General features: G+C 45.3%; 1 protein-coding gene across 2 annotated transcripts in view; it reads right to left on the bottom strand.

Annotated features, from left to right (window-relative positions):
- Positions 1-430: 430 nt before the first annotated feature.
- tbc1d22b (TBC1 domain family, member 22B) overlaps positions 431-27,541 on the bottom strand; it is a 46,055-nt gene continuing 18,944 nt past the window's right edge. For both annotated transcript variants that reach the window (XM_042098107.1, XM_042098108.1), the window contains 5 exons: positions 21,139-21,245; positions 17,125-17,200; positions 11,991-12,118; positions 6,193-6,288; positions 431-4,720 (listed from right to left, as the gene is read on the bottom strand). In XM_042098107.1, the coding sequence (XP_041954041.1) occupies positions 4,592-4,720; positions 6,193-6,288; positions 11,991-12,118; positions 17,125-17,200; positions 21,139-21,245 (536 nt within the window). In that variant the 3' untranslated portion in view covers positions 431-4,591. The remainder of the gene's footprint in view (positions 4,721-6,192; positions 6,289-11,990; positions 12,119-17,124; positions 17,201-21,138; positions 21,246-27,541) is intronic.

The raw sequence follows: 27,541 nt of genomic DNA, 5'->3' as shown, positions 1-27,541 counted from the left end.
ACCCCGCCGATTGCTTAACGAGTTCTAATTACTGATGACATTTCCACAGGGCCGGTGGAACGGTCAGTGGGGCTGTGCGCATCAGTTAGGGGCACGGCACTGGCTGAGTCTAATGTGACAGCAGGCTTTCTCGGCTACACCTCTCGCACTGGCATGATTCATGGCTAATTGTTTGAATTGAGATCCAGTCACATAGACAGCCCACTTTGTGATCAAATGACATCTCCTTGTGAGGTTATAAGGCACAGGTGTAACCTCTGCTCATGCAGTGTTCAAGCGAAGTAGAGCGGATGAAAGTAGGGTTAAGATGTTTTCGGCCAAAGACAGTGCTGTTGGAGATGCTTTAATTCATACTTTGGTTTGTTGCCTCACAAACAGTGAGGCACTCTTTCCCCCCTACTGAAAAAAATAGGCAGACAGATGCACCGCATTAAGAGTCTCAATTGTTTAATATAAACCAACAGTTAAATATACAGCAGATAACTGTAATCTTTCTTTTTAAGGCTAAAACCAGCATTTACTACAGAAGCATTGATTAAGCAGAAGAACCCATAGCAATGACTGGAGCATTTTGGCATATTTAACAGAACAGACAAAAAAAACAAACACAGAATAGAATGAAATATATACGAAAGAAGCAAAACAAAGTAGACAGAAAGGAAGCAAGCGCATAGAACAGAACAAGAAAGGAGAGAGAGAGAGACACAAAGCGATGCTCAGGAGGTCCAAAGATGAGTGTGCAATGAATGAAATTTCACGAGTTTTCATCTGCATTTCAAGGCCTTGTGCAATTCTTCTGGAGAGCTGCGGCTCTATTAGGAACTCCGCGTCTCATGCACACACATGCGCATACACACGCACACACGCCCCCACACACACACACAAACACACACACGGCGCACATACTGTAGCACAGCAAACGCAACTGGCGACATACAACACGAGAATGAAACTCGCACGGCAATGAATAATGCAGAGCTCAAAGCACCCGGCCAACTGGCAGCGGGGCAGAAGTCAGACTTTAAAAATTCAGTGTACGGGCCATCTTGAAATGGTGATAATTATCAAGAGCGTAATTAACAAAAAGAGGTTGGGGGGGGCGGGGGGGGGTAATGAATTAATTCCCTTCTACATGTAATGAGAATGAGGTACAATTAGAACATCTCTGAGAGCTGAAACAGAACTGAAATAGCACACAAAGAACGTGTGTGTGTGTGGATGCTTGTACTGTATGTGGGGGTAACCCAGGACAAATCAGAGGAAAGTGACAAATACCTTAAGACACCATGGAAATGGCTAGAAATAGGGACACACCTACCTACAGTACAACTCCACAACTAAATGCCAGCGTTTTGGCAAAAAAAAAAAAAAAAAAAAAAAAACCAAAGCTGGTCAGTGTTAGTCCAAGCAGGAAGAGACAAATAAAGCCTGCGGTGAATCAAAATGATAACTGGGGACACACTAATATTAGATTTCACCAGCACAAGCTTCCCTCCTAATCCTCTATTCAGTTAGGAGGAGAGGAGTGTGTATATCGTTTCACATACACTATAGCCAGGAGTGGAGGACTGTTGTGAGTGTGTATGTGTGTGTGTGTGTGTGTGTGTGTGTGTGTGTTGCTTGGGCAGTAGCCCAAGCTGGAAGTCATGTTGATGATGGGAGTGTAGGCAGAACGTCTCAATATTCCCCAAAAGAGCGAGAGCGGAAGCTTCTCTGTGGAGTGGTTCTGAGAAATCTCCAACGCGGTTTCGCCGCCATCACTGGCCTGGGAATCGCTGCCCAAAATTCATATTTCTCAATTTAGGTTAATTAAATGAAGCCATGTATTACTCTACAGGCAACTTAATGCCACAGATTAAAAATATCCCTGATATAATTAAAAACAGGACATATAAGAAATTCTAAAATTTCTAGGGGGACAAAAAAAAAAAAAAAACTTCCAGAATCACCAAATCATAGATTAATCTGGCCATTATGTAATTACCAGCACCTGGTTTTTAAACCTATTTGACTGATGTACAGGGAAGAGAGAGTACAGGTCTTAATGAAAGCACACGATTAAGACCTGTAGTCAGAAGACTCATCTCTTCGACAGCGTCGAACATTATCCTATTAAAGAGCCATTAGTGGAGGAGAACGCAGGATGGGAGCGGCACGGGAGGCTGCCCCACCGATGGGCCAAAGCCAAGGCATGCCAAGCCGTGTCAGGTGTAATTCACGGCACGCGCGGATCCAGCGCTAGACGGACAAGCCGGGGTGGGCTGGACTGGGCCGAGGCTGAGTGGAGCGCCTGTCTGTGTCTAACGGTGTGGTGAAGGTGAGCTTGATTTAAGTCTTCTGGCAGGTCTCTGGGAATAAAACGCAATCTATTAAAACGGGAGGAGTGAGAGAGCGAGTGAGGGAGTGAGAGAGGTAGGGAGGGAGGGATAGAGGGAGTGCAGCGGTGTTTCTAGGCAGCAGAAGAGAACTTGCTAATGCCACATTTCTTGTTACAACCATCTCTGACACACACATACACACAGACACACAGACATACACACACACACACAATTAAATATAGTTTGAAGGCAATGCTCCAGGTTCAGTTTGCTATTTCCATGCCACAGACCTGGTGATAAAAACATCAGAGGGAGGAAAAATTGAACAATGTTGATGTAGCGACTCAAAAGATGTGTGTGTGTGTGTGTGTGTGTGTGTGTGATACTCTAGTCTACCTCAGGCCTACATCTGCAGTCTGTGAAGGCTAGGAGGTTGGGGGATTGAACACAATCACATATAATAAATCTAAAGTTTTTTTTAGATCTATACAACTTCCATCACAGTTTGATGAAATATAAAGAGGAGGCTGTGTGTTTTCTAGCCATCAAAGCTTTAAACTAGGCACGACTCAGTCACCTGTCCTATAAAGAATTCTCTTTAATTACTTTCAATATTTCATCAACTAAAAAGAGCAAATATGAAAGAAAGAAAAAAACAAACAAACACTAAAAAAAAGAACACTAAACACATTCTAAATGCCCAATGAAACAATCAATATGTACCCGTGGTCATCTCTCTCAGCCGTACCGACTTCCTTCAGGGCTCGGAGGGTCACAGGGGTCAAACCCTCAATTACAGTAAAGTGACATGCTGCCAAAGGAAACTGCTAAGGCAACAGAAAAGGCAGTGAGTAGACTAGAGTGGCCTTTTTTTTTTTTTTTAAACGTACCATCTCAAACAGGTAAGAGTACTACCGCACTGGCCATTCAAACAGAAGACTCCTACGCTGCTTCAATCCAAACCAGTCTACCGTGGAGGTTTCTGAGCAGTTCGGGACAGACTCAAAAGTGAGGTCTCAAACTGACAGAGATTAATACTTTTCCACCAACTTGTTCCATGAGTATTAATCTAAGACTGTGGGTAAGAAATACGCCTTACGTCTACTGGGACTAATGGTACAGTCTTAGCCTCTCAAGCTCTACTCATTATGCCAGTTCAGAATCAGTGTCATCAGTAGCAAACGACTTTATCTCAATGAACACCGAGTCCACTTCCTTCCTCCAGTACCACAGACTTGCACAAATAAAAGAGCTGCAGAGAGAAAAATGCCACTCAGCCTTACTCTAACACCCGATAGTACATGAGAATTATTTTTTTGTTTTTGTGCATTTTCCTGCATAACATCTCTATGCATTAATGCCATGATTAAAAACAGTGATTGTTCACATGTTCACAGTCTGATTGTTTAAAAACAAAACCAAAGCTGGCTTTTGTTTCTTGGAGAAAACAAACAAACAAACAGGAAACTAAAGCAAACAAACAATCAACAACAACAACCAAAGAAAAACAATATAAGGGCACCCATAAAGCCCTTCTGATTGGTCCAACATGTCTGTATAGTTCGCTCCTATGCAGGGGCCTCTATGGCAACAGTGCCACTCCTGCTGAATCTCGGGATCTGTTGAGCCCCGCACACTCACAACAGGCTGAGACTGGTGTTTAGAACATCTGCAGAACATTCGTCACCAGAATCTGAAAACACACGGAAACCATGGTGACCATGGCAGCGAAAAGAGAGCGGGCGCACACTGGTGAAGTGAGTGCAGGTGTGGAAGGGGGGGGGGGGTTTGCGAGTTCAGGCCGGTCGATCAAAGGCACAATCGCCTTGCGCTGTCATCTTCACCCCAACAATCACTAATAACCCCTCCTCCACGTGGGGTTTTTCATGCCGAGTGTGAAGAAAGTCAATACTGTTGCATTGAGGATTTCTGTGGTCAGGCCGGCGGCCTTCACGCCGTTGTGTTGGTTGGAGTCACTCAATACTGTAGCACTGCTCAATACTGTAGCACTGCGTTGGACTGCTCTCCAGATGTTGACATGACCGGTTCAGCTACAATAAAATCACAGGGGTCCACAGGGAGGTAGGGAGGGAGGAGATGGCACAGCTGACAGGAGTGGTGAGGCTACCCCACACACCCATTTTACCAGAACCATCTCTAGTTTACCAACACACCAGTCAATTTTAAGGGTTTGTCAGTCAAAATGAATAATAATAATAATAAAAAAAACTTCAAGCTTCCAGGTCCATGCCGTTGTGCCATTGCATAGGGACTCATCTCCGGTAGTGATTGGGGGCATCCGCAAACATATACTTGAGTCTGTAGGCTTCAGCCAGGAGCAGTCCCACTTCCTCGTTGCCCCAGTGGATTGTGGGTAGGTTCTGGAGAAGCATCAGCTGACCCTGAAAAGAGATTTATATAAAAACAGAGGTTTAACTTTTTTTTTGCAGATTGATTTTTTGAGTTCCCAGAGCCTCACAGACGACTCTTTCAAAACACCGGCTGTGATTTTTGTGTTTGGTTGCTGTTGTTGTTGTTTTTGGTTTGGTTTTGGAGTCGAGTCACGTGTTAGTAAAACATTCAAGCGTAGCCCACCCATGTTGCGTAACAGGGTGCGTGTGTGTGTTGGGGGTTGTGCTCAGATGTGAGGAGCTTGTTTAAATTAATACAGCCTTGTCATCTCCTGGGACATCATTAAAGACATCAGGATGTCAAAACAGCCCTGTTTTTTGCACTGGTGCATATTCCCTCTCCACTGAGATTGGCGATATGTCTGCTTATAAAACCCTGAGCCTAGCTTCTAATCTTAATGATCTTATTTGCTAATCAGATCTTACTATTGCTTCCCGAATATAATCCGTTAGTACAAATTCAATTAGCACATTATTAAGTTAATATATGTGGTGTAGGCCAATCAAGTAATAGCGAGGTGCTAACATTACATTAGTGACTTAAATGGTGCATCATCCCTCAATGATGGTAAGACTAGACGCACTGAAGCATCTCGGGAAAGGGTACTTTTGAGCTATTTGTACAGCCCATTGCCCTAATCATCTCGGCTAAGACCTGATGAGGGTGCTAACGCTAACGTGATAGTGATGCCTCTCCAGCTTCGGCTGTGAAATGGACCATATCATGACCTGGGGAGAGATATGGTGAACCGACAGCTGAGGGTTGGTGTGTTGGATGGTGGGGTGAAATATGGGAAGTTGTTAGTTTTTTCTGCCTGAATAATGTAGTGTGCGGAGCTCTGTGTGATCACCTGCTCCAGTTTTCCTCAAAAATCATTTAAATCCTCGGGACAAAAAAAGGGTGTTACAACAGCGAGTGCCACACGGCAAACACAGGGGATTCTTGAGTGGTGACATGCTTGAGTGGCTGTATGTGTGTCTCTTCTAGTCCTGCAGACCTCCATCTTCACACACACACACACACAGTCACCCACACACAGTCACTCATTCACACACACACATGCACACATGTCCGACACACTCTCCGCACACCCTGAGGGTCAGGCCAAGAGCACAGCAGAAGCGAGGGAACGGAGTAAAACACCATGAAAGAGAGGGGAGCACAGGCGAGGCGAAGAACAGAAATTTCTCATTTTGTAGCCACTGAGGTGTGGAGAAGCACTGGGCTGTGAAATTTGGTTACTCCGAGCCCGTTCAACTGGAGGGCCAATTATTCCAATTGCAACAAAGTGTCTGACGGGACCATGGTGCATTCAAATATTCTCTCTGCGCGCACACATACACACACACACACACACACACACACAAATAGCCTGAAAGGGTCTCTTACATGAAGCCATGTGTACACTCACAGACATACACACACACACACACACACACACTCTAACGAGGTAGTGCCATACCTGGAAGTCTACATGGGAGAGGATCTCTTTGCGCCACTTGATGAGGAAGGCAGCACAGACGTACAGGTGAAAATGAGAGAATCCCTCTGACTCGGCCTGCAAACACACACACACACACACACACACACACACACGCGCACACAGCATACTTGTCAGAAGGGCCTGACCAAACGTAGCAAACACATTATAATCCCTCTGTCGGACAGTACCCCACACAGTTTGTTATGGGGCTTCAGGCTTCACTATAAAAAATATGGATCCACACACTCCACGCTACGCTCTGTGTAGAGAGCGGCGATGCCAGTCTCCCACTACTCACTCCACTCAAGTCCCCTGCCAAACAAAAATACAGGATACAGCATACAGGATGTTTTTAGACAGATTTTTTTTTTACATTGGCCAAGGTCATGAATATTAGACTCTGACACTATAAATACATTGAATGGATAAGACATTTCAATACTGGAGAGGCTCGCTGGGTAGGCACAATGCATGCTGGGTAGGCACAATGATTTTGCTGTAGGTTGATTTGTTTCTACTTTGTTTTGCAGGTGTTGCGAAGGCCACAGCCATTGATTTCATCCAGGGCAATGAATCACTCTGTCGTCACACCAGTCACTGTCAATATCCGGCTAAAACGCAGGGAGTCCTCAAGGCCCAATCTGGAGCTAAGCTAAACAACTGCAATGACGACAACAACAACAAAATAAATAAAACCATATACACCGTTCATGAGCTCAATGACAAAGGTTCACCTTCAGTCACAAAAGGAGGATGCATGAACTAGCAAATTACAGGTGACTGAATTCATAGCAAGTGGACTTGCCTGATAGCACACAGAAATCACATGCATTCGATTTTCTGCTGGGACAAGCTGGTGGAGGGGCCCTTGTTCGTTTCCTGTACCCTTCTCTGTTCAGCCAGTGAGCACTACGCATGAAGTGTCCTTCCTTCGAGAGAGTGTACACGTCTCCTGCATTCAGCCTGCCAGTGTTCTTTTGCCTGTGCCTCCTATCAGGAGAATTTCGTCAGAGGCAGCGTGCTATAAATAGGCTTGTTTTTTTTTTTGTGCTTTTTTTTCCCCTTAAGTGTTTTGCGTTGTTTGTCCCTCTTAAAGCTATGTGTGAAATCTATGTCGAACACGGCCTCTGTGCGAGGGAGAGGGAAGACAAGCCCAAGGTGGGACACAGAGAAGTACAAGAAGAAGAGAGGGATGAAAGAGAGAAGAGGAAGAAAACAAGAGAGTCAGTGGGGAGGAGGGAGGGAGGGAGGGAGGGAGGAAGGGAGAGAGGGAGCAGGAGGAGGCAATGGAGGATAGGGAATGTGAGAAAGAGGTGGTGAGTTACTGAAAGAGACAGGTCTCCTGTGTTAAACTCACTCCTTTTCTTTTTTCCTTTTCTCTCTTCCATCCTTTCTTTTTTCCCCTTCCACTGAGACGAGTCGGCACATGTGTCTGCTCATTCGTCTGTGCGTGCGTTCCTCTCATCCAAAGACGAGAAGTGTGTAAGTGTGTGTGTGTGTATGGGGGTGGGAGTGGGGGTGTACAGAGACGTGCGGAAGGCTGCCTGCCTGCTTGCACTAATGGACTGGAAGTAAGACGTGGACGTTTTATCACTCCTGTTAGACATTAACATGACTTTCCTCTTTGTCTCCCGCTCCCCTCTCATCTGCCTCTCTGTCTGGGCTTCTTTGTGGGGAGACTAATTGATCTTCAGGGGCAGGCTTTTGTGCTTTGGGCTTAATGCACCTTGAAAAGGAGAAGATGGACGGCCGGTGGAAGTCTGGACTAGATTTGATCCACCTTATAAATGCAAGGCGTGGAGGCAGATGAGGGGGGAAAAATAATAAATTCCAGCTCTTCCATGAATAATAAACGATCGATTCCTTAATGACATAAAGAGGTATGACTCCCAATTTAAATATTTCAGATGGATAAGCATCGCATGCCAAATCCGCAGAAGCGCATGGATCAAACGCATGGGGGTGTGTGCTCAAGGGAAAAAAATAAATAAAACGAAAAAATGATAAACAGTGCATCCTTCCCCGAGAACAAACCATTATAGCAGGAAAGTTATTTATTTCTTTCTTTCTTTCTCTCTCTCTCTCTCTCTGAGCTGCTCAGACAAAGTGATCCATCCTTGGTGCTCATGAAAAAAGGGACATCTGCATTGATATTAGACTCAGGCTGTGACATAATTAAGGTGATGTCTGCTTGGCGCACACAAAAGGCAGTGGCGCTGCGGTGGCGTGGAGGTCAGGGGCGGCGGGCGGCTCGCTGCCCATTAAGCTCCCAGGAACAGTTGCTCTTTTCTCTGCCCGGCCCGGTCTCAGGCGCTTCATTCATGTCATACCCTTTCAGAGGAAAAAACAAGGTGGGCCCATTGCTGGCCTGCCTGGCTGGCCTCAGCCTGACCTCAAAGGCAACGAGGGAAGATGGAGGGAGGGATGGTGGTGGAGTGGTGATGGTGGTGTGATGTGCTGCTGGTGGTGGTGGGGAAGTGGCTCGATGGAAGGCAGAAGAGACAAAGAGCGCCTCAGGATAAAAGAAGATGTGGGGGAGGGAATGGGAGGAAGAAGAAAAGCAAAGGAAGAGGAAGGCCTTCTACTGTAAATATGTGGAGGGACACGAGGGATGAGGAGAGGAGAAGAGAGGAGAGGAGAGGAGAGGGAGGATGGACAGGGCAGAGGTGAAGAAAGCTGTGTGAGGATAGAGAGGCAGGAGAATCGAACGCGGTTCCACACACACACACCTCCTGCACTGTCGACTGCAATTATGTCTTTGGGGATGAGTGCAGCAGAGGTGGTGCTGACACAACACCGGTATTTACAAGCCATGGAGAGGCTTGCCCGCAGACTCTCTTTCTCTCACACACTCACGCGCACACACACACACACACACACACACACACACACACACACACACACACACACACACACACACACACACACACACACACACACACACACCCTCACATGTGGCAGGACCCCATTCTACCATATCAGATAGCGGTCCCAGGCGATCACATTCTGAGTGGAACATTCCCGCTCGCTAAACTACACCAGACGTTTGGCAGAATAAAAGCGGTGGAGAGCCTAGAGTTGCTTCTGTGCGCAGTTCCGTTTGAATAATGGAAAAGAAACAAACAAAGAACAGATAAAAGAAACAAAACATATTGCCTTGGCCCGTGTCCACAAGCTCCTCTTCTCGAAGCGAACAGAGCCAAGAATACAACAATAAGAAGTGGGGGGGGGGGGGGGGGGGCATAAAAAAAAAACAACCACTCCATTTTCTAAGGCTTCATGCTGCAGAATGGCTTCCATTGATTACCCTATCGATCCTGTTATTTCAAATTACATAATGAAACCAACTTCCCCAGTCTTTTATGGTTGCTGGTTTACAACCGGTATGTTGTCTGTGGTGTGAATGTGGCCCCAACAGTACACAGTCCAAATCTTTTCTTCAGCAGAAATGGCTGGTCCCACTTTGCTTCAGTGCATGATTGTTAGGTACATTGTCCAATGTACTAGGACAGTATGCTTATGTGATTCATAATGAGAACAAATTTGACGAGTGCACAGGTGGCCTAATACATAATGCAACACTTATTTAATAGTACAACGGATCTGTAATGTGGAGTAGTTCACAGCAGCTATGTTAAACAGGTGTGAATCACAAATCAAAAATACAGGATTCCAGTTCAAAATGTTTTCGGTCAAAGCACCTTCCTGCCGGTTTAAATTAACCCCCACATACCCAGTCAGGTGTTTTCACTGATGCTGTAAAATCACTCACATCAGCAAATTCCGAAAAACACTGCACTCGCTCTTAAACATTGTACATCAAAGCCAAAATTAGAAACAAACAAATAAAACACGGAGCCAATGAGCCAAGTAATACAAGAGCCCAAAGAGGAAGTCTAGCACCTCCTCCACACTGATAGTTTGCAAAACGAACATTTTGTGTGGTTGTCTCACCCACATGCAAACAATGTTTACACATTTTAAAAACGCCTTCTAGTGAAGATGAAGAGTTTGATTTGATTTATGTAATTGTATCAAGAATGCAATGACACATGCACAGACATCAGATACAATTGAGGATAAAAACAAGTCCAGGACTTATATCCATTGTGGTCCTCAACACAACACCAGGACAGGACAAGACACTGATAATCAATGACATAACAAACACATTTTTTAAAAACTGAACTGCACCTATATAGGCAATGGTTCCTTTCCCTAACAATGTCTTAAATGTATAAGGACACAGATCTGCTATGCTGCAATGACTGCAAATATTGTGTGTGTCCTTTACCTTACTAATAAGACACGCCAAAAAAATTGGGACACTACCACCACTAACATTTTATGGATCATGGTCAGCCTTGACATGACAACACGAGACTCAACGGGGAGCCAGTTGAACTCAGCAAATTATGACCTACCTATATGAGACCTATGGCCCAAATTCAGAATGACCCTTATTAGTTTATTCTGTGCTATTTGCAGCCTCCCTTTTAGCCTGTTTGTTAGGCCTTCAAACCAGGAAGTACATGCATATTCAAAATGATTTTTTCTAAAATTAAGGAGTTTGCAAAAATGATCATTGTTAACCTATCTAAAAATTTGGAGTTTCTGGCTAAAAACTTTGTGAGGCCGATGACTTTACTCAGAACCTTGTTGGCCATATTCCTGCCATCCAGGTTGTTTTCTAGAATGCAACCCAGGTATTTTACTGATGCTTGACCACAACATTATTCAGAGAGACCCTAAATTCAGAGCATCTACTCGGCCTGGCCTCTGTCTTACCAAGATGTAAGGACAGCATATTGTCAGTCAGACAGTTGTTTACAGAGGATAGCTCAGAACTCAGGGTACTCTCAAGAGTGGATTGGTGTTTATGCCACATTAAAAGTGCCGAGTCATCAGCATATAGAAATAGTTTACATGAACAGGAGTCCGCCATATCATTAATGTAAAAAATAAGGACGGTCCGAGAATGCTTCATTGCGGAACGCCACATTGAACTACATTAGGGTCACACAGCACTCCCCGTAAGTCCACCAGTTGTTCCCTCCCTGACAGGTAACACCTAAACCAAATACAGGTGGAGCTGTCTGCCCCCAGGGCCTCGAGTTTGCCAATCAGTCTGTTATGATTTACCGTATCAAAGATCCAGTCACACCATTCTGCAGAGATTTCCATTATCTAATTCCCTGCGAAGGCATGATTCGGTCGAATGTGACTTCCTGAATCCGGATAGGAATTTAAACATGAAGTTGTTTTTATTTATGTAATTGTTGAAGAGAACATTTTTAAAAACCCAAGTTTATGTGTATCCATCTTGACGTGTGAAACAGAGACATTTAGAGACGCAAACACCCACATTGACTTCCAAAGTGACCAACAAAAGAATAAGGAATGTGCATGCCCAGCATACATGAATGGTTTTGTGATAAAACATTTCTTAGGCATTGGATGGTGCATTAGGCATTGGATTTCTGATAAGGAACTAAAACACTTGTCTGCACAAAGATTGTTTTTGGTTTAAAATGGCGTGTTAAAAATGCCTGCAGCTATACCCACACCTGATTTAGCTCCTTGCCCCCTCCAGGAGGTCAACTGTGAACCCGACACAGGTGTGTTCACTTACAGTTGCCTCTCAATTCAGCTGGAGGGCAGATAGATACCCTGGAGTGGGCTCCTCTAGGCCCCTGCTGTAAGTGGCACTATCATCCCCCTGACACACACACACACACACACACAACACAACACAACACACACACCACACACAGTACCTGATAGGTGTCCCACAGCCGTATTGTGCAACGCAGGGGCAGCTCCCTCATCAGCAAGTTGTTCATCCAGCGGAAGGCAAACTGCAGGTACTCTACCTCACACCTCTTGAAGTGATTGTGGATGTCCTCTGTGCAAGAGCCAAGAGAGGAGAGATGTTAATTTGGTCTGTTAGGCACCCCAGGTAGGGTTTTAAAATCAACTACCTCTCTTTTTGCAAAGGTGCTCTGGAGCAAGAGCGAAAGAGAGAGAAAGAGAAAGAGAGAGGGAGTGAGACAGAGCAAGCAGAGAGTGAGAGACAGGACTACCACCAGACACAACCTACCATTGGAGGTGGGTAAGGCCAAAGGGCGTAAATCAGTGTTTTTTTCCCTTGACTCAGGGGCATCAGACTAGATACAAACTAAATTATCCCGTGTGCCAATCCAGGATCTGACATCTGCAACCTTTTGGTTGCCTGTGCAGAGCTCAAAGCACTGAGCTCAAACAAATGCTTGCCTGCCCTAATTCAGAGTGCAATATAGGCAGATATCTTCTCAGTGTTTGGGCTCCCTGGGACTTGAACCCCTGACTTGTGCATCGCTACTGTAGCGCCGTGATGTTATTTGCCGAGATACAGAAGCATTAACTGGAACAAATGAGTGGCAGCGCGGTCTGCTAGTCTGGCCGCTAGATACAAAAGCTGAAAATGGAGAAATCTAAGGAGAACTCTAAAGCCTACTCAAAAATGGTTTCAAATGTATAAGTTACACAATTAAATGCAATGCTCTTCACAAAGGTCACTTGACTTAATACACTTAATACATTTTAGCATTTAATCAAATTAATTAACGAGTATTTTTGATTAGTTGGATTACCCACTGGCATTTGTTAAGATTACCCACTAGAGAGTAATGAAGGCCTATTACCTCTTAACACACCACTCTGGATTCCAACAGCTGCTTACATCAGACCTTCTTTTGTAGCTTTTCCAAATAATCTAGATATACACATTTCCCTCTTGTTGATGTGTTTTTTTTCCAACAGAAGAAATAATGTTTGTGTGCACACTGCAGCATAACACTCCTCTCCTTCTCCATTTCTGAACCACTTTTAAAGTAACTTTATGTTACCCATGTTCAGATCCCCCGTTCCCTCGCGCTCAATGGTGTTTTTATGCCCCCAACGTCGTCTGCAGCGCTGCCACCGTCGACTTAAAGGCATGTAATCCTAAACCTAACCTTAGCCCATGCCAGACCCTAGCGCCTTCCAGGCAGCGCTGCCTTGAAGACAACGTTGGGGGCATAAAACACCAAGAAACTCCCCTCGCTCCATGTCTGCGTCCAGCTCACCTCTCTGGGGGTCACGGTCTCAGATGACCCCAAATAAAAGAATAAAAGTTTCACTTCTGCACAGCACACTATTCACACGAGGCACGAGCGGCGCGTGCATTAGCATGTGAGGGAAAAGGCCCATGACTAATTTGTCTCACCAGTTTAATTCTACTTATAAGGTGCTTAGGGCGGGTCAATAATCGAGTCGAATTGAACTAAATGGGTAAGGACACAGACAAGAGAAAATGAGCCAAGCATCGCTGGCCTGTTTAGTCTGGCTGAATAGATTTTTAAAGGGGGGGTGTGGGTCTTTCAAATCTCTTTTTATTTTGTGCCTTTTGTTTGGCGGCACAAATAAGATAGCTTTTTAGAATGCATGCCTATTGACCGCACTCTTGATGGGTATCGATAAAAGCCTTTGACTGTTCCAGGCGAAAGCCTTAGAGGCCAGAGAGCGAGTGAGCGAGCGAGAGAGTGACTGCAGCCAGGGCTGACGGGACGATAAGGGCATTTCACATGGACAGCGGTGCCCGTCCGCCTGTGTAAGCAGCGAGTGCTCGCGCCGCAGGGGACTAACCCAGCAGCCGAGCGCCACCGAATATTCTTTTTAACACGGTTAACGGACGCGTTGGCAATGTCTGCCGCACCGCGCTTCCTCCCGATCATCTCAGTTTCAGGCACGAGGCATTTACACACAGAGATGCTTGAGATAAACTGTATCGTGCACTGGTCAGGGTTAAAAAGCACCTGCTGCACTCTGCAAGCAAGCTCATTTTCACAGAATCACTTGAGAATCAAAACCACTCCCCATCCCCCACTCCTCCTACAAGCCAGTCAACACTCCTCTCTCTCTCTCACTCTCCCACTCATTCACTCTCTCACTTTTTCTCTCTTTCACACCCTAATCGTTGAGAGTTATGGAAAAATCAATCGCCCCCACACACCACCCCAGCGGAGTGTGGAAGGAGGCCGTTTGTTTCGAGGTGGCGGCTGATTGATGGCCCGCAGACGGAGCCTCACACCGCGGCCCACTTTATGGCCGCGCCGTCCATGGCCTCTCAGCAAATGATTACGCCAAACTCCATAAACAGCAGCCGTAATAGCCAGGTGCTAAATCAGACGGGGCCAGGGGTGAGGTGGATGGACAGTTGGAGGGGAACGGAGAGAGAGAGAGAGAGAGAGAGAGAGAGAGAGAGAGAGAGAGAGAGAGAGAGAGAGAGAGAGAGAGAGAGGCAGAGAACTGTGAGAATGGAAGAATGGAGTCCTTCCACAGGAGAGGAATGAGTGAGGACTCTGGGAGGTGTGGAAGAAGCTGAAGGTCATAATGATCCCCTTACTCCTGGCTCTCAAAGTAGCAGCTTACGCAGTGCAGTGTTCAAGTCAAGGCAATGCAGAAAAAGCCAAAAGCATCACTCCTTTTGATTTTGTTAGAGTTTGTGCTTAGTGTAGGGTGGCATAAATGTAATAACCTTCTAGCTACACTCTTATTTCTTACAATAAGACCTGCATCTGCAATATGCACATTGAGTTAGTACTGTAGGGCCCATTGTGTGCTATTGTGCACTTAAAAATGCATTTAGCTTTTGCAGCCTTTTTGCAACACTTTATTACGCATTTGGGTTTAAATTTCTGGAGTTCATGGGTTTGTGCCAAATGTCCGAAGGCTACACGGGAAACAGGTCTAATCATATCCGCTTGTCGAGGGATAACACTGATTTTGACACATAGATGGTAAAAATAACGATAAATAAGCATATTTAGGTGTATAGGCTATGCTAATTAGTGCTATACGTTTGAACCACTGATTAAGTTGGATCCCCAAATCAGTATTGATGGTTGAAAAAAAAATATCTTTATATGATTTTGTAAAAAGCAATTAACATACAGACGATAAAACAGAATTTAAAAAGCAGGTTAACAGTATAAGCAATTTGCCAAACGCTGAGCCACTGTCAGAATCAATGTTCAACAAGAGAATGCGATTAAAATTAGATTAGTGGAATAATTTCAACTGCTTTAGAGCTCTCAATACCAGGTATGGTACTGAAATAGAAGTTGAAGAGAAAAATAAAAGGCCATTGAAGAGAAATCCAAGCTGGTACCAGAGTATAGAGAACATGTGTTATGACTCATTCTTTTCAGTATGTTTTAAAACAACACTAAGCCACATGATACAGCAAAACACCATAGAACCCTATCGTACACCCTGCGCAAAGTACGGCGCAAGGCTTGTTCTTATCTTACACCCAATAAAGTGATGAATTTCTCGCCATGCGCTCCACTTTTATTAAACCTTATGCCTGGCGTATGATCCAAAATGTTCTATCTTAACCCTCTAAAAAGCATTACACCACTGCACTGACCAAGAAAAAACTGGTCTATAGCAAAAGGCGCATATAAAGCACAGTAGAAATTGCAGTGTCACGAGATGTAAGCAGCCCTTAGCAACGAGTCCCAAACAACTCCTCTGCAGGATACAGTAAATATCCTTAAGATTTTTATTCAGTCATTCGAACATAATTAGGGTAAGTGTTGTTCTCTTCAGGCTATGTTTTTGATTGTAACCTCTTGTCAGTCAATAGTGAAAGTAAATAACTATGTAGAACCATTTTGTCGTTGACTGTGAGACTACGGTGAAGTTTCATTTTGCCTATGAGTTCAAATAATAGGCGAGTGCAGATGCATGTAGGCTATACTCTGCTCACAAACGGGTGTTAGTAAAGCAAGGTTTAGTAGAAACCCTGTAATGCATACACAGTCTCACGTGCAAGCAGATCCCGTCCTATTGAGGAGCACTAAAGAGAATTTGCACTAAACATTAACCCATAAAGGAGTACCGTCACACCGGTGTGACGGGAATGTTGAGAAATGAACATTCTAAAGAATATCTGGGTTCATTGAATTCAACATAGAATTTTAGAACCTTCAATTGTTGCGGAACTTAGAATGTTCAAAAACCTACACCTTTAAGGGTTAAAGGGCCTCTCCAGTGGAGTCAGACAGCCTGCTAGTTAAAGGTGCGATTTGTAGGATTGTTACCGAACGTTCTGCAGGCCAAAATCAAAACACTGGTGAACGTTCTCAAGACTACCAAAAGCGAGCCTCTTCTGGGTTGCCAGATGTAATTAAGACTTAGCTAACGTTAGTTGACCTGCAGCTGCTTTAACGTTTCTCCAACCATGACCCAGCTACACATTACGGAAACAGTGAAAACAAAAAATACCTCTCTAACAAACGTAACATATTTATCTGAAGTTAGCGATGCAGATGAAGTTTAGCCTAGGCTACCTGTTGTGGAGAAATATGGCCAGCTCTGCATCAGACTTGATATTCTTCGTTTGACGAAGACGTCACCATCTCAGGAAGCTCCTCCGATGTCCACTTAATTTGTTTCTTGTTTAAATTTTGGAAATTTGCCTGCCTCTCGTAGGCGTTCATGACTACAACTGACAGCTGTTGACAGTTGGCCTTTCCTAATTTGGCAACCCAAATAGGAGGACGCGCTAGCCCATTATTAATACGCTATTCTAGAATGAATCGTTCAAAACATAAACGAAAATTCCAAGACATTCCGCCCCGTAACTCATTTTTTTTCATGGGTTTTACGGGTTAGAGTAATGTTGTCAAATAAGCCATTACTTCAATTCATCGTGTTTCCTTACTCTCTGACAAAATATGGTGATCATTTTTGGAATGGTTACAGTTTATTTTCCATTATTTCCTACATACTGGACCTTTAAATGCATTTTTTGTTTTCTTCCCATTCGCTAGGAAAGAGAAGGGAAAAAAGCGGAGAAGATGGAGGATTGGCAGTGAATCTCACCATCGATTCTGCTGACCAGCTCCTCCAGGGCCTTCACTTTGATCTGAATGCCAGGCTGTGCGAACGTGTAGTTATCCTGCAGAGAGAGGGAGAAGGAGAGGGAGGGAGGGAGAGGGAGAGGGAGAGGGAGAGAGAGAGAGAGAGAGAGAGAGAGAGAGAGAGAGAGAGAGAGAGAGAGAGAGAGAGAGAGAGAGAGAGAGAGAGAGAGAGAGAGAGAGAGAGAGAGAGAGAGAGAGAGATGAGTTAGAAGGAGACTAAACAATGGGGGTAAACCAAAAAAAAAAAATCGGGAAAATACAAAAAGCAAGAGGGAGGGCGCATGCGACAAAAGGAAACGAGAGGTAGAAAGAGCAAGAGAGAGAGAGAGCAAAAGGAGGATTGACAAAGGGATATGCATGAAAAGACCGATACACAAAATAATACACAGAGAGGATCTCTTCAGTTTTCTCCTGGACATCATGCATTTCAATCAATTTGTGCACCTCCTCATAATAATCTCTTCTGAAAGTCTGGATATTGGGCTGCAGGAGCAGCATCCAAATCCACAGCCAAGCAAACTAGGGGCGAGGGGTCGAGCGGAGGGCCTGGAGATTACACTGTCTGGAATCTACGACTCCATGAAAGCTGGCATTGTAATTCAGGACTGCAAGCAAGACTGTAGGTGTGGTGCTTTGGATGTGTGCGTGTGCGTGTGCATGCGCGCGCGCGAGAGAGAGAGTGTTTGTATGTGTGTGACTGTGCGAGAGTGTTTGTATGTGTGTGACTGTGCGAGAGTGTTGTGTCGTTGTGTCTTTGTGTCTTTGTGTGTGTGTGTGTGCGAGAGTGTTGTGTCTTTGTGTGTGTGTGTGTGTGTGTGCTTGCGCGAGAGAGTGTTTGTGTGTGTGTGACTGTGCGAGAGTGTTGTGTCTTTGTGTGTGTGTGTGTGTGTGTGTGAGAGAGTGTTGTGTCTTTGTGTGTGTGTGTGTGTGTGTGCGAGAGTGTTGTGTCTTTGTGTGTGTGTGTGTGTGTCTTTGTGTGTGTGTGTGTGTGTGTGTGTGTGTGTGTGTGTGTGTGTGTGTGTGTGTGTGTGTGGGCCACACATTCACACACTATCTGCTCTAACTGATGGCATAAAAGCCAAAAAGTCATTGTGATAAATGGTGTCATTCCCAAATATAGCCTGGTCGCCTCTTCAGATCACGGAATCATTCTAATCATTCTAATTATTCTTTTTAATCCACTCCAACACTTACAGGGGGGTAAGCTAATGAGAGTCACTGCAACTGCTGCGAGAGAGACTGATGCTGGCAGGATGCTCTGCTCTGACTCCCTCTCCTTCTTTCTCTCTCTCCCTCCCTACGCCTATCTCCATCACTCCATCTCTCCCTCCTCCATCTCTATCCCTCAAGCTGCAGGTCAGTTTTTGGCAAGTTGTTGCCGTTTTCTTGGCCGGCGTGGCCAGATCTTCCGTGCCTGTGTGTGTGTGTGTGTGTGTGTGTGTGTGTGTGTGTGTGTGTGTGTGTGTGTGTGTGTGTGTGTGTGGGCCACACATTCACACACTATCTGCTCTAACTGATGGCATAAAAGCCAAAAAGTCATTGTGATAAATGGTGTCATTCCCAAATATAGCCTGGTCGCCTCTTCAGATCACGGAATCATTCTAATCATTCTAATTATTCTTTTTAATCCACTCCAACACTTACAGGGGGGTAAGCTAATGAGAGTCACTGCAACTGCTGCGAGAGAGACTGATGCTGGCAGGATGCTCTGCTCTGACTCCCTCTCCTTCTTTCTCTCTCTCCCTCCCTACGCCTATCTCCATCACTCCATCTCTCCCTCCTCCATCTCTATCCCTCAAGCTGCAGGTCAGTTTTTGGCAAGTTGTTGCCGTTTTCTTGGCCGGCGTGGCCAGATCTTCCGTGCCTGTGTGTGTGTGTGCCTGTGTGTGTGTGCGTGTGTGTGTGTGTGGCTCATATAAAAGCCTGTGTGCCCGTCAGCTGAGTTTCGGATCCACTGCCAGTCATAAGCATGTCCCGGGTGACCTTCAGCGCTTGACACCTCTCAATGATAGCCCTGGTAGTAGTTAGCGGACATCTTGTCCCCCTAGAATACCCCGCTGCACTGCCGATGCCCTCAACCGAAGCTCTGCCTGCTTCGTTGAGGATGCTCTGGCTGTTGGCTGGCTACTGGACCTGGGCTGACCGAGGCTCCAGGAGGGGAGGAGGAGGAGGAGGAAGGGGGTGGTAAAAAGCCGTCTGCTTTGTAATCCATGGTTGAGCAGCGTCTCACTGCTCGGGACAATAACTCATGACGGTGGGGAGTTGTGTAAGCCCAGCCAGAGACACCAGTGGCGTGAGCCAGGACTGGAGAGGGTGCAGGATCTCTCAGAGAGAGACACAAAGGAGAAGAAGGAGGGGGGAAGGGAGGGAAGCACGGATGCAAGTGAATTTCTCAGACCATCATGCAGCTACTAGTGTTGCACGGTGTATCGATACTAAAAAGGTATCACGATGCCTTCACGCAAAAAACGATACGATTTCCGACGTTTTTAGAATCGATACTTTATTAAAATTAACGTTCTGTGTCTGCGTGAACTGCTGCGCTCACTGCTCCTTGCACGCATCTAGGCAAGTGGGCGTGTCAAGCAGGCAGCTCTGAGTGAGTGAGTGAGTGCGCAGCCAACGTCAACATACAGTAGTTCTTTGCCGACCGTCCTTGGCCTTGTGGATAAAACAAAAGGTGAAGTGAAATCTGCAACTATTTCGGATACATCGCGAATAGTGAAGGCAAGCCATCAGGTACACAGAGGCCCGTTTGTGAAATATGTTTCAAAGTCATTTAAAAGCAGTAGGCTACGCATGGAACTTGGCTAAACACCTCGCAGACATATCCCAACATTTTTGTTCAAAGAACGACAGGTTAATGAATATGCTATAGAAAACACGACTACATGGTTAGTGCCAAGTTCTTCTCTTCTGTTTTAGTCTATTTTAAGTGAAACGAGTATGGTTCTCTGGGATAAAGCGAACCTTCCTTCATCAATGAATTTTGACGAGACATAACGAGCTGTAATCATTTTGACGAGACATAACGAGCTGTAATCATAGGGTGCTTACGTAATGAAAGCGCAATGTTCACGCCAGAATAACATTACCATAACTTGTAAACAATCTATTTCATGTTCGGTCAGTACTACTGGTAATATTTGTCATGGCATGTAGACTGCAATTTGTTCAATAAGTATTGCCCAGATGTAGGATAGGCTACCCGAAATGCGCTAATTAAAGCCCACAGCATATAGGGCCTAATACCACCAAAGCGTGTTGAGTCCTAGCGGCTTATTGTCACGTGGTAGCAAATCATGTTATCAAAGAAATAGACGTAGGCTAATGTAGGAATGCACACAGACATATTGCAGGTAATGGTGTAGGCCTATCTGACGAAGACCTGAGTGGTTGTTATGTCGTACTTGTACACTGGGCGCAAAGAAGATCCGCACCTTTTTCCCTTTGCAACTGTCAAAGAAATCCCATGAACACGGGAAGGCCTAGGGACGCCTATACTGTACATCAGATGGCCTAAAGATTAGGCCCCTCTGCATAGCATTCAGTGATTTGCATGCAGTAATTTCAACACTGACCTTGATCTAGCCTAGTTTGGCTATTTAAAGCTACTTTATTGGCAAAACACAACACAATGTAAATGAACTATAACAAAAAATAAAGGACTTAATCACACACATCAAGTAGGCCTACTATTTTACTGACTAAAAATATTAATTATGTAGGAATTGACCTGCACACTACAAAAGTGCACCGAATTCAACACAAATGACTCAATACACTTGGAGGAGGTATGAGTCCTTTCTTTTCCAGATATCTTAGGATTTCGCCGTAGTATTGTTTTAGTATCGAGCATCGTGATATTTATGGCAGGTATCGTATCGAAGTCATAATTTTGGTATCGTGACAACACTAGCAGCCACACATACACACTTGCATACACACTTGAAGCACAAAGCAAATACACACTCACCTGTATGCCGTCCAGAAGCTTGCTCATGCACCAGAAGCTGTCTGCTTCGATATTCCGTTGAGTGTCCAGAGGCAGGCCAGACATCTCGAAATTTTCCACATCCTCCTCTAAAGAAACAACAGAAACAACAAAGCAGAACGCAGAACACACACACACACACACACACACACACACACACACATACACACACACACACACACACACAAAGACAAGGGCAGCCTATGAGTCACAATCCCATCTGAGGGGTAGAGATAAGCAGACAAACCGATCTGAAGCAGCCTTTCTTTTAATTCCTCTTTTATGCATTTTCAGTGTTTGGGGAGGGAAAAAAACACACGCTCCAATGTAGATCTATATCTTCATAGATTGACTCATCATTGGCGTATGGGTACAGATATCTGCAGATCCACAGACAACAGATTGAAGTGTAGGCACAGATCTCTATAGATATGCATGCAGATATTAGACTGAGCTGACAGATACACCAATGGATACATTATCATACAGACAGAGAGACAAAACAGAGGTGGAAGTGCACGACGGCAAACAGGAGATAAATATGGATGTCAGCTGGACAGATCCATCGACAAACAAACACAGACAAACAAGGCCCATTGGGATGTTTAAATAGTCCTATGTGGAAGAAGCACAGAGAACGCTCAGAGCCAGCACTGGCGAGGTCTGAGGTGGTTGTTTTCCTGCAGCTCTTTCTCTCCAGCTGATGGAAAGGAGAGTATATGCTAACACACACACATGGAGGACACACACACACACACAGAAAGGACACTCGGGTGTATTGTGCTCTGCCCGTGTGCATACACAATAGAGGGCCATGAGATCATTAAACACCGTGGAGGGGTCTTTATTTGCAGGATTCATCATCGTTTCCCCTGCTCTTCCCCTTGCTCTCACTCTCATTTTGTTTCCTCTCTCTCTGTCTCTCTCTCTGTCTCTCTCTCTCTGTCTCTCTCTCTCTGTCTCTCTCTCTCTGTCTCTCTCTCTCTGTCTCTCTCCTTTTTATTCTTGCTGGCTCTCCCGGGCTTTCCCTTGTGGCCATGACCTTTAGACGTTCTCTAAACAGCCGAGTTAAACTGCGCTCATACAAAAATTAAGCTGCAGAGATGAGCAGTTATGAGAGCTCTGTGGGTTGATGCGGGTGTGGGTGCACATGCACACACACACACACACACACACACACACAGACACACACAGACACACACAGACACACACAGACACACACAGACACACACACAGATGATGTGTGCACATATTTTTGTAAACAGCAATGTTGTTCGAGTTGATATGCTCACACCTATTCAAACACAATCAAAGTCTTGCACATTTCAACACATGCCGCAACACTCATATTAACTCTCACATTCCACAGATGGTAATAAGTGCACCTCATAGGAATGCATTGCACATTCACACTGATACACAAATCAACATGCACAAGACAGAAAGACAGTCTGACACACAGTCTCACCAGGACACACACACACACACACACACACACACACTACAGCATAACAGTGCACTCCAGTTTAGTGCTTAAATGTCTGATCCAGTGACAATGGAGAGGCTTGTGGTAAGAGGCAGTAATGCCTAAATGCCGATAGAGTTTAATAAGGGCCAGGGCAGGGGGAAAAGGTCAGAGATTAGCCCCTGGTCAAGCAGGCCAATAACCACATGAGGTACACATCACACACAGCAGAGAGAAAAGGAGAGAGGGAGGGAGAGAGTGATGGAAGGAGAGAAAGAGGGATAACCAGGGGATGGGAGGAAAGGAAAGAGAAGTGGAGAGATAGAGAGAGACAGACAGAGTTACAGAAGGAGAGAAAGATAAACAGGTGGAGAGGAAGGGGGTGAGGCAGAGAGAGAGGTGGCAGAGAGGGGAGGAGGGGCGGAGAGAAGAGAGAAGGAGAGAAGGAGAGAGAGGACAGGTAAAGTGAATAAAAGAGACGCCTCTCTGGAGCTGGATGCTGGCCAGCAAGGCTGAGTCCTGACAGGAGGGGGAAAAAAGGACATACCGTGGAGGGGTGTGGAAAGGGCTGGAAGACAGCGAGACCTGTAAAAGTACAAGTCAAACGGCAGCCTGTAAGCTCAGTAAAAAATGATGAAGGGAGAGAACCAGAGAGAGAAAGAGAGAGAGGGGGAGAAAGAAAGATAGCTTTTCAGCCTGAGGATCGAAATGGTCAGCCTCTGCATTGCAGTATGGTGAGCTTTTTTTCCCCTCTCTCTATCCCTCGCTCTCCTCCTCTCTCTCTCCTCCTCTCTATCCCTCTCTCCTCCTCTCTCTATCCCTCTCTCTCCTCCTGTCTCTATCCCTCTCTCCTCCTCTCTCTATCCCTCTCTCTCTTCCTCTCTCTATCCCTCTCTCCTCTTCTCCCTGCTTTGATGTGCAGCTGTATAGGTGCTGGGCTCTGAGATGGATGGCAGATGGGAGAGTGAAGTTCTGACGTCTCACAGAAAAGATGGATAAAAAAAGAAAACAAAAAGAAATTCTTCTTCAGATAAGCAAACTGGTGGAATCCTTTTTGGGACTCCAAACTTTCAGTGTGCGAGTACCCCTCCACCTCCAAACCCAACACTGCTCACTTTGTCAGTCCAACCCAACCTCTTTCCAAATGATAAAAAAAACAGTCCTGTTTTACTTCCATTTAGCTTTTAGTCTAGAGGATTTTCCAGCTGCTTCTCGAGGCCGACACAGTGCAGTGGCAGCGGCGGGGACACAGTTTAATGCCGTTTGGTGGAAAAGCTGCTATATAAAAAAAAAAAACTTCCTCTTGCCGGAGCCGGGGGAGAAAATCCTGTTTGCGGGCATAAAGCGGCCCCCTCTCCACACCCCTGCAGGGCCTCAAGCCAGCGCAGGCCTCCGCATTGTCAGGGCCAAATGCTCGCTCGCTACGCTCCGCCGTCACACACACATATACAAGGCCAGCAGGTTCACCCTTCTTTGAGGCGCTCTGTAAACAGACCCTGAGCTAAACTACTCAGGCACAAATTAAGCTGGGGGGGGGGGGGGGGGGGGGGTATGTGGGGGGAGGGTTTAGTGGAGAGGGACAGTCATGTTTACCACAGCTCTGGTCTGCTAATGCATGAATAAAATTTTCTCCCACAAAATGTTGTAGAGAGTGCATTTCAAGGGTATTTACGGATGTCCTCATGTCCATTAGCGGTAGCAGCGGAGGAGAAGGTGCACACTGCTTGGCATTGTGGAGTCTTACGCAAACACACACACACACACACACTCATGAGGTCCTAGATGGGGTAAGTGAGTTGATGTGGCCTTTGGGAGAGAACTCCTGGCCACTGCACTTCACAAATCCTCCACTCATCAATAGCTCTGCTTCACACCAAAGGCCACGGTGACTAAGCCGCCCGCGGCCCTGCTTTGATATCGAACCAGCACGAGCTCGCCAATATCTCCTCCCTTCCTCTCTCCCCTCCTTCTCCCTCTGCCACACTCACTCTTCCTCCTCCTCCTCCTCTTTTGTGTCTAGCATTTCTCTCTCCCTCCCTCCCTCCATCCCTTATTCTTTCTTCACCATAACTCTCACTCCCTCTCAATGCCTTTTCCATCACTTTTTCTTTTTTCCTCTCTTCCTCACTCACTCCTTCTCTTATATTCTCTCCCTCTCTCTCGTTCTGCTGATCTCTCTAAGGAGAAAAAGAACAAAGATTTGGAGGCCATGATAGCCACTCAGGCGTGCAAAGACAGATTGAGGGAGAAATGGAGGGAAAGAGATGAGGAGGGGTGAAGGAAGAGAAGATGGAAAAAGAAACAGAAAGAGAGGGGGCCAGGAATCAGAGAGGGAATTGGGGTAAAGAAAAAGAGAAGAAGAGAGAGAGAGAGAGAGAGAGAGAGAGAGAGAGAGAGAGAGAGAGAGAGAGAGAGAGAGAGAGAGCGAGAGAGAGCCCTACAACTCAGCGAGGGGTAGCACAGAATTGGACATTCTTTTTACAAATCAACTCCCCATCACACTCAGGTAGTGAAGTCTGGGGAGGTGTTCTGGCACAAAGCCATTTATAAATAAATGCAACAGCAAGGTCTGTGCCAATTATTAGAAAAACAAATAAAAGCAAATAGAGAAATGCGCGCACACACACACCTCAGCTGGAGTTGATACACAAAGCTTCTGTTTGCATCCTGTTAGCGGTAAAAGCTAACGCCTTAAGCAATGCCTCAGGTAAACAATCTTCACAACGTGAACTTCTAATAAAGTTTTTTCACATTTACATAGTTACTTTATTAACAGCTAGCTAGATACACATGATGAATATCACCACCATCATGTGTAGTCCATATGTGTAAAACTGCAGATAATATCTGTAAAAATTCCTGCTTGATACATCCATATGCATGGAAATAAAATCTAACCACTACACACTGTATTTAGTGACTGTTTAGCTTTTGATTTTCATTCAAATGTTCCCGACATCAACCAGCACCTGTCGTATTGGCTGTGCACAGGCATTTCTGTTTACTGAATCTATCAAGTGGATAGCATATACAGTACTTAGCATATAAACACCCAAAGAAAGGCTCTATTAAGACTTATAGGGCATTCCTGTTTCCAGCAAACTGGCTGTAGGAGCTAATGCCTTCAACTAATGTTTGGGTAGAGCAAACAGCCACAGACATAACGTATACACACACACACGACCCACAACCGCAGACAAACTCCATCAACCTCCAAGGACGATAGCCATAGAGTGTAAACATCCACAGACCCGACCTTTACACATTTCACAGCTATGATCTAAACACATCTAGAGATATGACCTTCTAACATTGGGGTCACACAGAGGTGACCTTTAAACACTCACAGGTCTACAAACATTTACTGACAAGATTTATAAAATACCCACCATCCTGCTCAACAGACATTCACAGACATGGGAAAAGCAACATACTGTCTATAGAACTGCACCACAATACATGGATACATGGTGACAATCATTTGAAAATGTGATCTACACACATCCACACATATCCTCTACCTATGTCAGCAATGTTCCTGACTGAACAACACTACTTCCTCTGAGGCTAACTCCTCAAAAATGCATCAAGATAAGACAAAATACTACTATAATACTACTACTACACTACTACCTTATTTCACCACCGATAGGTGAAGGGCTCTGCTGCTCAGTCCTACTGTATGGCTGCCTGCCATCTCTCTATATATTGTCTACTCTATTTTGTTGGAATCACCTGTTGAGCCTTCCTGCTAAACAGACTGGGTTGTGCATACTTTATCTACTTGCTCAGAGGAAAGTGATATCATAAGTAGCTAAGATGAAAGGGCATCTGGATTAGCTATGGAGCTGAGATCAGAAGCTCTTCTACATTGCCCAAACAATCTAATCCATGTACTTCTGATATCAAGAGGATTCTTCTTTAGATCAATATAACATAGAAAAATCCATGATGATACATCCCCACCCTATACTGAAGCATATTAGCTTCAACATAGGCTTTCTTGGCACCTTTTGATTAATAATAGATCTGGTGAATTATACACCCTCTGAGTCACATATGTTGATGGTCATGTTCGCAGGGCCATTTCATTAAAGCAAAAGCCTGGAACTGAACTGTGAACGATCAGTGGGAGCAATGGAGGACTTTGTGGGCTTGCTCTGTATGTGGTGGGGATGCTGGGAGGGTGGGGGGTGGGGATGGTTGGATGGATGGATGGATGGATGGTACTACATTTATCACAAAGAAATTGTAGGCATCCAGTAGCTTGTGACGAACACATAAAGAATAATAAAAAAAAACACTCACAACACTAAAATACAAAAAAGGTGCCTATGGTCTATCCATCAGGTTTCAGATATCAGGCAGGGAGCTGACATTAACAAAGTATGCATATGTGGAAATGATGCAGTAAGATGTTATGGTAGAGTGTTGTTAGTGCAGAGATATTATCTGTGCAAAAACAGATTCTATACTGTTGGCTGTGGTGTTGGTGGTAGAGGGTAGAGAGGTACTGGGTGGATGTGATTGGTTGGGTGACGGGGAGGTAGGGTGGATATGATTGGTTAGGTGAGGTGGAGGTAGGGTGGATGTGATTGGTTGAGTGAGGTGGATGTAGGGTGGATGTGATTGTTTGAGTGAGGTGGAGGTAGGGTGGATGTGATTGGTTGGGTGAGGTGGAGGTAGGGTGGATGTGATTGGTTGGGTGAGGTGGAGGTAGGGTGTGGAAGGCTGTTTAGAGCGGTCCCTCCCCCATCCAGAAGTCTCTATGAATATCATCCATGAGTGGTGGTGCTGAAGACAGGGGGCAGAGCCCTCAGCAGCAGAGTTTCAGAGTGGAGCTGAGCTGTGACCTGTGGACCAGACACTGGTCCCCATCGATCAGCGGGTGAGCTCCTCTCTGCTGCGCCATCACAACCT

This window comes from Alosa sapidissima, chromosome 7, assembly GCF_018492685.1.
Source record: "Alosa sapidissima isolate fAloSap1 chromosome 7, fAloSap1.pri, whole genome shotgun sequence".
Taxonomy (NCBI): Eukaryota; Metazoa; Chordata; class Actinopteri; order Clupeiformes; family Clupeidae; genus Alosa; species Alosa sapidissima.
Note: the sequence above shows the minus strand (reverse complement) of the source record. Positions and strands in the feature narration are given on the sequence as shown.